The sequence below is a fragment of the Phalacrocorax carbo genome, chromosome 8 (genome assembly GCF_963921805.1).
Source record: "Phalacrocorax carbo chromosome 8, bPhaCar2.1, whole genome shotgun sequence".
In the NCBI taxonomy this organism is placed as follows: domain Eukaryota; kingdom Metazoa; phylum Chordata; class Aves; order Suliformes; family Phalacrocoracidae; genus Phalacrocorax; species Phalacrocorax carbo.
Window position 1 is genome coordinate 26,233,978 of NC_087520.1, and position 12,789 is coordinate 26,246,766.

General features: G+C 36.4%; 1 protein-coding gene across 4 annotated transcripts in view; it reads right to left on the reverse strand.

Moving 5' to 3' along the window:
- The window catches only part of NFATC3 (nuclear factor of activated T cells 3), an 81,710-nt gene that overhangs the window by 17,769 nt on the left and 51,152 nt on the right, over positions 1-12,789 (reverse strand). For all 4 annotated transcript variants that reach the window (XM_064459346.1, XM_064459344.1, XM_064459345.1 and 1 more), the window contains exons 4-9: positions 12,276-12,475; positions 10,935-11,107; positions 10,080-10,220; positions 7,555-7,610; positions 6,827-6,953; positions 3,934-4,986 (exon numbers count right to left, since the gene is read on the reverse strand). In XM_064459346.1, coding sequence (XP_064315416.1) covers positions 3,934-4,986; positions 6,827-6,953; positions 7,555-7,610; positions 10,080-10,220; positions 10,935-11,107; positions 12,276-12,475 — 1,750 coding nt within the window. The remainder of the gene's footprint in view (positions 1-3,933; positions 4,987-6,826; positions 6,954-7,554; positions 7,611-10,079; positions 10,221-10,934; positions 11,108-12,275; positions 12,476-12,789) is intronic.

Genomic DNA, 12,789 nt, shown 5'->3' on the forward strand with positions numbered 1-12,789 from the left:
TTTGACTAGCTTTTTTTTCTCTCAAGTGGGGAAGAAATGGGTCTTTTATTAGAGGAGTATACGTCAGAGCACAGTATGGATGATGGATCCATATGGGAAATGAGAGAAATGACCAGTTGCTTATTTCTTGTCATTTTTCCTGCCTTGTTTTCACCTGTTTGGAGTCCTCAATATTCCACACTTGCCTGTACAGGGAAATGTTAGCCTGGGGAGTCGGATGGGCTTGCTGCAAGGGGTTAAGGGAAAAACAAGGTCCAGCGTAGTGGGGTGGGGGGGCAGTGCAAGTGACAAATAGAGGGCAAGGGCTGATTTTATGTGGTTCTAGTCCAAAAGTTTACCAGCTTGTACAGATGGACTACTGCAAAGACCTTAGCAGAAAAAAAGTACTGGTTTTCAGAACTCCTTTGTACAAATTACTTTGTATTATATCTCAAATGTTTCCTGCAGTATCATTTGAATTTCCTATCTAGGTGTCCTCATGCACTTTGAGCCTGTGTTTCTTCAATTGAATTAGAAAGTGTTTCCTGTAGTGGAACAAGGATGGGAAGAGGGGAAGCCAAACAAGAGAACAAATTCAGGGTGGAGATTAGAAAAGCCTAAAGACATCAATCAGACCCTGCTGTTAGACAAGAAAACAAAGAGCCACACAAACTTCAGTAGAGGGGAAAAACAAGGGGGCGGTGGGTGGGAAGCGTACTTTATGCAGATACCCAGTAGAAGATCTGCCTTTAAATTATGTAATCACTTTTCAGTCACAGTCTGAACAAAGCCCAGCCTGCTCTACCTAGCAAAGGGCAAAGGAATACAACAAAATTTAAAAAGAGACTCCGTTCTGGTCATTGGCTGGTATATTTGACTTTGCAGAGAAGCTATAAATGTGAACCCAGACGGGTTACACCTTCCAGGAGATGCTGTGTCAAGACTAAGCCAGGTGCTCTTGGTCTGAGCACCAATGGATGAAGTAGATTTGTAGTTCTATATTAAGTAACGAATTTGGGTTGTTTTTTTTTTTGGTGTGTTTTGAAGAAAAAGCCTGAATGTTGGCTGAAAAGGCAGTAAGGTTCAATTTTAGGAGTCTTGCTTAGACTACACCCAGACTGTCCCTTCTGTAGGTGGGGTTGTTTTTCTGTTGTTTTGTGTTTTGTTTTGTTGTTTGTTTGGTTTTTTTTTTTTTCAAGAATCTTAAATCACACTCTGTCAAGCTAAACAGCTTAGTAATTCTAGGACTAATTTTGGCATGAGGTAGTACTTCTACACTACACTCAAATTTTGTTAAAATTTCTTCAAACATTTTATTTTCTTGGCAGGGAAAAATATTTACTATGCTAATGTCCAATCAGTGCAGGTTACTTGAAAGACAGACAACTATTTATGCTGTCAGGGTTTTTTTTAGTTTTATTTTGTTTGCTTTAAGACTACTGAGTTAAATATTTAAGGTCAGTAATCCAGACATGATTTATAAAATTATCAATTTGGTTTGCCTTAGTGTTTTATTGTGAGATGTTTATTTGCCTTAATTGGTAACCCTTAAAAACCTATTTTCTAATTGAATATCACTTTCAAGTTTGATATATTAGCTGGGAGAACATAGTCTATCAACATTCATTTATGTATGTAACTATGTTTGGATTTTTTTCCCTAATTGTTATAACATTAATATAGAATAACTGATTTGCTATTTGTGTCTAGCTCTATTTGTACAGAAACTAAAATTCAATTATACACAAAAGAAAAATTTTTAAATTATTTGTTAAGCCACGGTAATATGTTAGATACATTATAAAAAAAGTGTTCCTGGCTAAACATGTTTTTTATTTCAAGCTGATTAAGCAGAGGAAGTATTTACTCATGTTGAGAGAATTCAGCAGCTTGTTTCTTGTCACTGTGCCCGTCAAGATTTTTGGAACAGCAGGTTTCAGGCTAGACATCTGATTTGTATTTGCAGATTGAAAAATGGAAAAAAAGAACCCAACCCAACCCCAAACCCCCAAGCAATCATTGAATCGCTGTCATATGAAACTGAAATGAAGGTACTCTCTATGCTTGCAAAGGTATTGTTGCTGCCAAGTGCTAGCTTAGCATTTAAAAACATGTTCAATTTTCTGATAGGAAGTGTATAGTTTAATCACTAGTTATCAGGCCTTCTTTTGCATGCTATCGCAAACCGTATTTTTAAAAAAATTAATAAAGCTGTAGCCATTGGCCTCACATATATTGATTATACTTTTCTAAACTATTAGCAAATGGCCACGCTTTAAGCGTGGCTCTTGCAGCTTTTCCTGGGATTTGATGTGTTTCTCAGAACAGAAACAACCAGGTAATTTCACTGTGTTGAGCAATGGAAACAGTTTCTGAAAGCAACTAATAATTGTCATGTAGGGGGAAAAGTTGGCTTTCTTTTTACTGTGCACTCATTTTCATTTCTGAACAAGTATAAACAAACTGCCAAGATGCTCATAAATGCTAAACACTTTTGCTCGTAATGTGAAAAACTTAACTACAGTATTTAGGTGTATTTTATTTATTTCTACATCTTTTTGGTGGGTGTGGAAGAAAGAAGGATGAGAAAAAGGTAGGTTCCAACATGAACATGACAATTCCTGAAATATTAGATTTCTTCCTCACTCCTCTAGTACAGAAGTAGAAAATGCCATTTTTTTGGTGCATGCTGTTTCATAAAGCCTTGCTCTTTTCCTCCCCTCTCAGGAAGTCCGTGACAGAATCAGTCTCTTGCTTTCTAATTAAAGTTAAGCTGATTGATAAACAGTGTTTCTAAAAAGAGAGCTTTGTTTAATTAGGGTGGCCGTTTAACTGAAAGCCCAACTATAGTACCAGTTTCTCTGATTTTTTACTTACGATGCTCTGTCATTAAAGGCATTTCTTACTAAATTCTCTTACTACTGACTGGAGATAACAATAGCAAAGCTCCATTTGTGCAAGGAACTGGAACTGACATGGATATTTAGCAGATGGCCTACACTTAAGTCTTTATGCTACTGCTGATGCAATTATGTAATTGCTAGGGATGATAAAACAAAACAAGAACCAAAACCACACCACAACAGTTAAGGTTATTGTAGAAAAGAGATACTGGTAAGATTCCCATCATCAATACCAAACACCTTTTACACACCTTTTAAGGCCAAGCCTTCTGTTCTTCCAATCTTATTAATATGACATTTTCTTCAAACTGCTTTGCATCTATGCTTCAAGTAGTATGACGTTTAAGATCTGATACCTCTTTCTTTTCACTTGGTTGGACAAGTTTTGTAAATTAACACTGTCCAAGTATTTAGAGAACTTTATAGCCTGGCCTTTAGCACTAGAACATCCTTGTTCTGTTTATGTTAAACAATTGAATTTCTCAAAAAGGTAGCCAGTGGTAAGGAGAAAGCAAAGAGCCACTGTGAGCGGAGGTGCTGAATGATGACAGTGTATCTACAGAATAGCTGTGAAGATACTAAGACGGTGCCAAAATGCATGCGATATATTTTCAAAAAAACTAGCCTGCATGTCAGAACTAGGACAGCTCCAAGAAACAAGACTCCAAACTACATACATGCAACTTAGATATAGCATTATGACTTTCACTGAAACGTACCGACAAGACCATCAGAAAGGGCTTCAAATTAACTCCTTGTATATAAGGAGTCAACATGTAGGAGTTAATCCTCAAGCCCTGTTTTATGACAAAAACAAAGTCTAGGGCAAATTAGACTAAAGTACTTGAACTACAAATTTACAGCTGATACCATTAGTTTTAAATAAGTCATTGCTTTGGACACAAAAAATACAACTCCATTTTGATGATACAAATTTACTTCTGTGAAGAGGAGTCTGTTCTACACAAAACAAAACAAAACAACCCTCCCACACCCACTTTGTAGTTTAATGTGGCTGATATCCCAGTATTAAAAGATCATATCCACTTACCGTCATCTAGCGTGATGTCTTGTAGTCCTATTGTTTGAAAACTCAATTCTCGATCTTCAGGTTCTGGTTTAATGTTAATAGCTGCCCCATCTGCTGAAAATGGAGATGAATCGCATACGGTATGGTGTACTAGGGATGGCGCTGCATTAAGACCTCCCAATGCTGGACTGTGTGCTTGAGGGGAGTGCTGTCCCGAGTGACTTACAGTGGCTGGCGGGGGAGATGAGGCAGGTCCTGAGCTAGGAGACTGATAAGGCATAGGTTGTAGCTGAGGTGAAGAAGGTCCAGATAGTGGTGAATGGACCAAAGGGTGGGAAGCTGTTGGGGATGGGGATGAAACGGATGCTGGGTTTGTAGAATGGTATGGGACTTGCTGCAGCTGGGGAGAAGACTGCCCAAGGGACCGACTCATTGCAGAAGAGATGGAGCCCTGCCCAGTGCTTGGGCAGTGGTATCCCATTGACGGCAGGTGAGAAGGTGACTGTCCTGAATGCGCTGGGTGTGCTAGTGGGTGCCCTGCTGTACTCGATGTTGACACAGTACCTGGATTTGAAGAATGAAACTGCATTGGTGGAAGAGCTTGGCAGCTAAGATTTATCAAATGAGGTACAGCTGTGTCTTGCTGAAACGAAAGCGTATCAAATCCTTGGCTGGAGGCAGAGTTCATAGGAAGACCAGACTGTCCATTGTATACATCGTTAGACTGCATAGGTTGGTAAGAAGGCCTCACAGGAGGTGCTGATGTTACCTGAAAAGACTGAACCACAGCAGGAGGCAAGACGTGACACTCTTCACTGGGACTAAGATTTCTACCTTGCATAGGTGGCAGGTGGGATACTGCTGAGGTCACCATTGCTGGGTATGGTGGTTGAACTGGACACACAAGGCTCCTGGGTGATGTAGACAGTAAATTCTCATGTGGATGCCCTTGCTCTGGTGAAGGCAATTGAGTTCGGATAGAATGCAGGCCCTGGACATTGCTTGTGTGAGGCAGGGCCAGAGATGGAACAGCAGACAAATCCACCTCATCTCTGTGCTCTTGCTTCATCATAACTAGAAAAAGTAAAACAGTATTACAATTTGAACCCCTTTGTATAATGTGATAAATACATGCTATCTGCTGTTTAACAGCCGCAACAATATTGTTAATGTCCTTGCTCTAATTTCCCTTATTTTGCTCTTTTTTTTTTTTAATTTATGCCTGCTCTATTAACCCTTAAAAGCCAGAATAACTCTCCTAGCATTTATTCAAAGGCAATTATCTTCCCTTCTAAAACACCCTCCTGTGCAATGTATGTTTTCAGAGACATCTGCAACCCAGCCAGAGAAAGTCCACCACATCTAAAGGATACAGTTCAGAGATGTGCGGGGCAGGGGGGAGCACTGCTGGGCTCCACTGAAAATAGGCAGACAACAGTTCAGTATCAGGCACTAGGAAAAGGGGAATGAAATTTTTAGCTGGCTTCAAACCTTCCTTAGCTTCTGATCAAGACAACAGCTGAACTTTGGCAACACAGTTAAAGTAGTCTGAGTAGCACATGTTACTTAAATTACAGCAGCTCTTTCAGCGTATCCCCTAATTTCAGTGATGGCAACAATTGTTCTTATAATACAGAGAGTTACAAATCAACACACTTCCAGTTATAGGTTTTGTTTTTGTTGTTTTTTTTTTTTTTTAAAACCTACTGTTAAGGCTCATGTAAAGACTCTGATTTTAAGTACAAATAGTAGAAAAATGCTAACAGTTGTCTCCTCAATTACTACCTTATAAAATATACTGTTAAAGAAATTGTTATATAATTGTATATATATAATGGATTTTAAAACATTTGTGCAGTAACAGCTGCACTTATTAAACTTGTTTCTTATTTAAGCAGTAAGGGCCATTACTTCACTCCACTATTTAAATAATTTAAATATGGATTTCTCAGACAAAGAAGTATTTTAAGATGTGTCTTGTAACTATCTTAGGAGCTGATATTCTTAAGAATGGTTGAAAAATACCACATAAATCTGGTAACACAATTAAGATATACTTAGTGTGCCAAATACCTAGGAAACATTGCTTGAATTGCATGTGAAGGGATGAAATAGGTAATTTTAGAGCACAAGGGAGCATAACTTATTTTAGATAAACTAATGGTAGTTGGCTTTGTCAGCATACACATTAGCTCTATGAAGTCTGTTTTAGTATCCATATCAGATGTTCAAGACTTCTTCAGTGACTTCAAGTCCTCCAAAGAATACTAAAAGGTCTAACACCATCACGGGTACCTTGTGAATTCTGACTACTCTGAATGGGTATAGATTTCTTAAAAGAAAAGCAAGTAAGTGGCAGGCAAAGGAGTAGGCATTGCATATCTAGTACTAACCACTTCCTCATACCAAATGGAAGGGATTAAGATCTTTTAACTACACATACAGTTACACATGTACAGTTTTCACTTCTGGCTAAGTTACAAACTATTTTCTCTCAACATTCTGCAATGTGTCCAGGGTAAAAAAAAAAAAAAATTTTTATCTTCCTTGTATCTAAGCCTGTTTTGGTTTTTTTTTGACATTTGGAGGCGGGGGAAATGCGTAAAAACCTGTTCTTCTATGATCTCACTACCCTCTATGTCATCACCAGGGTTATTTAGAAGAGCAGCTTCTGGGATTCACCATCATTCTCAAAAAGTAGAATGCAAATTACCCTGTGAAAAGTGTAACAAAGAAATACCTAGCTGTAATTGTAGCACTGTAGCTTGTTACTCTGTCAGCCTTTTAATTAGCTAAGCTTAAGTAAGTTGTTTTATAAAAAATTCAAAGCTAGTCTTATCTACCATCTCGATTACTTTCAAATGTCTACTTTAAAAAACAAAATAAAATGCAACTTTTTTTGTTTCTTTAATACCTGGTGTGTAAGTAAAACGTTGAGACTGGCTTTTTTTCCTCTTGCCATTGCAGAGATAAAACTGCACCTGAACTGCAGCTGTAATGGTTTTGTTATGGTATGGAGGAACTTCAAGTATGATGTTTGCCTATATGAAAGTTGAAACAAAAAAGTGAACAAATGAAACTGCTCTTACATACTTATTTTACTGCAAAACTAAATCAAACTGGTATTTCAAAAATAGGTAAACTTCAGATTTATGCATATTACATAGTAAAACAGTACTATAAGTAAACTTTTATTTGGAGACGACTTCTTTTAAACACAAGCGTTTTTAAGGTAGTGCTTTAAATTGAATAGACACATCATCTAAAGGATGCTTTGTTTATCTGCCAGAGCATAAAAAACCCCAACCTCTAGCAGTCAAAGAATTGCAGTTTGGATCATTAAGATTTTAATAAAAATTTTAATACACTGAAGATTGTTTGTCATCTTAGCAAAATTATGTTCAGTTTTCTTGTTACATTGCTTTCACAACAAGCATCCTGTTTCCAGTTTCTTCAAAGCATCATCTTAATGGCTACTTTATAGTATTAAGCCAATTTAGAATTCTCCAGTTGTCCGGCTGAATCAGCCCAGTGATCTACTTAAGTTACTAAAAAGTCTAAGTTTCAGAACAACAATGAAGATGCCTAGTTTCTCATTTTAAAACAGAAAGCTTTCTGAAATAAGAAAAAATTGTTTCTCACCCCTTGACACTTCTCCCTAATTATTTTCCCTTCTACCTCCCACTGAGGTCGTCCATCTGTTGAGAGAAATGTAAAATAATTCAAGCAAAAAGCATTTTCTAACACACTTAAATACTTAAAAATACTTCAATACTTAATATAAAATGGCATTTATTTTCAGACATCAAGAGGCCATTCAACTAACAAAGATATATTGTAAACGAAGTGTAAAGTGTAGAGATGCTTTAGGAGTTCCAACACTACTGGCATTGTCTGTACATTGGCGGTTGTGCGGGATTCTGCATTTTAACAGAACCTGCTGATTACATGTGGTTAGATTTAATTCCAAAGACGGCAGTGTGTACTGCAGGAGTACAGAGGGATTTTTTTCCCCCTTTTTCTAAAACCATTTTTGAAAAGTAGTTAAATTACTACTAATACCTGTGATTATTCAAACAAATGTGCTGATGACTTAACCTATAAGTCACCATGTGAGAGATAGCATATGCTATACCTTCATGCACATACCCACAGGTTATACATTTAAAACACACACCCTTCCCAGAGCCAAAAGACACAGTAGTTCAAACACTGGCAACTTGTCTGTGTTGTGAGGGAAGTAAAAAGCCTTGATGAACCTCTCTCTACTCTGACCTAGCATAACCCATTATCCTTAATCTAGCACTCGCTTCTCAGGTATTGGGTTTTGTAGAGGTTATCAGAGAATCTATTGTCTAGCAGCAGTACTTCTCTAAAAGGCATTCAAATTGTGTGTCAAAATACATTGTTACATAAAACCCCCACTTATGTTGCATTTGCTAGTAACACCCACTTATTAAATTTCTTAAATTTAATTTATTATTAGAATTAGATTAAATTGTTAATTTTATTACATTAAATTCTAAATTTTTTAGGAAATAATAAGATGTAGAAGAATGGGATTTGGTTGTAAACTTTTAATTTTAATGATTTACTTTTGCTACTGCTTTCCCAAAAGTTCAAATCAGGTGTTAAAGTCACAGCAATGATAAAATTTGAACAACAAATTATGCTCTCTATATTAAAGGGACAACCAGGGAAGAAAAGGACCCCTATGTATTAACACAGACAGCTAATCCTAAATTTCCCCTATTTTTCATGCATTTCAGTCTAAGTAAGAAATATTAAGATCAAATGTATATCCAGTAGAGCTACAGAACCAGGAAGGAATGCTGACTAACTAAACATCTTTGAGTAATACGTAAGTACGAACCCGAGTGTGTGTGCGCGTGTGTATGCGCACCTGTGTATAATACAGAACAAAACCAAAGAAAACTTGCAAAACATTCATTATATCCAGTTGTAGTAAACTAAAAATGAAAAAAGTATTTGATAGGGGTTTTTTTGGTGTTAAATTCTCTAGTTTAGGCAGTTGAACATGGGGTGGGGCAACACAACACAACAAAACACCACAAAACCAAAAATCCAAATGAAAACCAGCTTTCAAACCTGGACTTACATTTAAAGAAAGATGTTCTAAGAAATATTCAACCAAAATCTGAAAGTTTCTTGCTTACATTGAGATCCTATTTCCTGTGTATTAGGCTGAAAAAATTTAGTTTACTACCCTCCCAAAGAATAATTTGTTTCATTTCATGAGATGAGTAGGAAGCAGTTAAGTTTTTCTACAGATTTCACTGCATGAAGGAAACACTATGTCTTTAGTATACCTTAACTGAAATGCATGCCTGCAATGTAATTTTTAACTCTGCTAACATACAAGCGTAAGCCTGCTGTAGTTCTCACCCATGACTACGTGATGCCTAAAAGGCTGACCTTGGATCCTGGAGAATGAGAATCATGTAATACAACTGACTGTATAGCATTTCTTATTTCTTGGCAATTATATACTTGCCCAGCTTGTCAAGCACACAAATGTTTAATACGCATACAAAAGGTCACTGTTGTTCACACTGATGCTTATTGCCAGTATTTTACCCTTATGCACACTTGCCTGTTTACAGATCCAAGTAACGCATAGACACAGCTGAAGCATACACTGCACACCAAGTCTGAGCCAGATCTTGAGATTTTTTTAAAAAATGCATCCCTTAAAAGTTAACTTCTATCGAAAATCTTAGGCAAATATATGGAAAAAGGTCAGTAGTGTTTTCTAACTAATATTTATTTAATTAGCTTAGGAGTAAGTCAGTTCCTATGCAATGATTAAATCAGATGTAACATTACCTCAGTGCCAAACAGTGCATTTCCATTAGTTCCCATTTTCATTTTTTCATAAGAAGGAGAGAATACATGGTATGATCTTTCAAAAACACGCAATTCAAAGTTAGTTAGCCTATAATTGTCTCCCTGAATCACAAGTACTATTTCATTAATAACTGCAAACCAGTGTATAGATCAGTGCCCAAACTGAAGCCTCAGATTACTACTTGTGACTTAACTTCCCCCCTCCTCTCCTTTTTAAAAGAACACCCTTACTTCCTAAAAATCAAACTCAGGTAGTGTTTTGGTTTTGTTTTCAAGAAAAAGAAAAAGATAGTATTTACCTTGCCCTTTTTCAAAAAATATGATTTTAGATTCTGGAAGAAAATTGGATCCTGTCACCACCATTTCATGGCCTCCATTTACTGAGCAACTATTGATACTGTACTTCTCAATCTGAGGAAGTTCTTGAGCAGATCGCTGAGCTTTAAAAAAAAAGAGAATTAAGGGAAAATTCTTATTCACTATTTTAATCAGTGAAATTTCTTTATGATACTAACTTGAAAAATCAGGGGTGAAACTAAAACGATCATCTATTTACATATGTAGATTGTATCTGTGTATGATTTACCTTTGCTGAAATTATATAATTATAGAAAAGAAGCACCAAGAAGCCGTGAATTCCAACAGTCTCTACTGTTACAGCAAATGAAATTGTTAGTTTAGGAATATTGGTTAAAAATTACATTAGCATTTTATAGACAGAATGAATTCCAGGAGAAATTCAGATTGTTTAAAGGTCATGTCTTCATTCCTTAGTGCCAACATTTAACAAATGAACTCTCTAGAAGTTCAGCTGTTTGTTAGACAAATAATGGTATAGACCCTTGTAAATGAAATTAGGTATCAGCTGCCTCTGCTAATACACGGGAACCATGGAAGCTGCTAGCTGTGTGACTGCAGTGTTAGGTTTAAAGCCTAAAACATTGTTTTTCCTCCAAACCTTGAGGCTGCCACTTGGCAAGTACCATCTTTCAATAAAGAGAAATTAATTTTTGGTAATTTAGCTCTTTACACATAACAGTTTTTACACACACTTGTTATATATAATTCTGACAATAAATATTGTCAGACTGACAATACTACTGGCACATGCAGAAAACATGAGTATAAATTATGTATAGTTAAAGCAATCTTACAGCATTCAACAGGTATGGAAGCAGTCTGCAGAGATAAGACTTTTCCACTGGGTTGTGGGATGTGAACACGGAACACAAGTCGCACTCTGGTATTCTTTCTTCCAATATCTGTCTCTCCTTTACGGAGCTCTATATCTGAATTGCGAAGTTTCAAAATACCAGCACAATCGATACTGGAGATAGGTGAGGACAGATGGATCAGAAGAGAAATGGAAGAAAATGAATCAAATTATTGCCTAAGTATACTCTGTAAGCCTTTCTCTTGTTAAAGAATGAAGAGCGTTTTACTTTTTTTCCATGTTACGCTATTTTAAATGTTATTTTAAATATCTGAGATTAACAGACCTGTTAGCATTAAAAACGGCAGCAAGCACTCTTTTGAAACATTTTGTCTTGTAAATGTCTAGCTACTGCTTTTTTGAACTTTTAAAAGATTATGTGTTATTGCACATTGTTTACCCTTTGAAGTAAGTTATTTAACATAGTAAACATCATTTACAAGGAGCAAGAGACCTAGCCATCAAATCCCAGCTACATTCCACATAAGTATCAATTAGTTATGAGACACATATGTACTTTAATCAAGTAACACATAAACATAAACTTGTGAGGAGTGTAATCTTGCACATCACCATGGGTTCATATGTTTCGATGGAAGTAGCATGAAGTCTGCAGCTAGAAATATTTAAGCTGACTTTAGAAGTCTCCATAAGAAATGAATGTGCTACATAAAGAAATAATTGTGCTTTACCTTGTTCACTGACCCTCCAGCTAGAACAGAGCCGTCTAACTGCTGCTCTAGCTAACCATTAAAGTACTATTTAGCACACTCTATGTGGCAAGACCTGAAAAGTCAGAATAATGCAACTGCTAAAAATAATAATTTAAAAAAAAAATAAAATCAAAACAAGGCCTACCAAGATACCAGAAGTTAAATCACCGCATTCAATCAAGAAAAAACAACTAAACTGTATGACTGTATCTTCATAGAAAGAAGTCTCATGTCTGTGTAAAATCAAACAAAAACGCTACCAGACAGTAGCCCACATGCAATCCTACAACTGTGGAGTCACATATAGGTATGGATTTTTTTGGGAAGTATAATCCCAGAAGCACTCATCCGTCTCCCCATCAATCTTATAAGCTTCCATGTCTCTCTATGCTTTCTGACTACCTAAACACTGGCGTGTTGAAAGAGATGCATCTGTCTTAATCATGAGTGGTATTTGTGGAAAATATGCCATTCTACAAGATTTTTCTTTCACCTTGGCACAAATAAAAAAAAAAAAAAAAAAAAAAAGACACATAGCAACTAAATAGCTAACTTATGCTGTGATGTACCTGGCTGACATATTATTTTCAGGAAGAAGTGGTATTTCCAGAACTTTTGTGCTGGCAATTATTATCTCTTGACTAGCTGTTGCAACTGTTTTTCCAGTGATTCGGTGCACCTGGTAGAAAGCATGAGGTCTTAAGTAGCGATCATCTGCTGTTCCGATGAACATCTGTAGGTTTACTGGCTTTTCGCTGTAGCCCAGGAGCTGAGGGAAAAGCAGATGTAATATTAAAATATTAGTTGACCTTTACTGCGTTTGTGTGTGCATAACATAAGTCTTTGTACTAGTTGTATATTTAAGAGTCAAAAGAGTAGTACTGAATTATAAACTTCAATCCCTTCAAAAGTCAGAAACCTGAGTACAGGTATCTGCCCCCAAAATATAAATATCAGCAACAACATTTACTAGAAAAGCAGATACCAAAATATCTTTATTACTTTTGAATCTCTCAAAGAGAAAAGAATAATTTTATCTACAGAATTTCTACATCAAGCTATGTGATGTTATAGGTGTGTTTC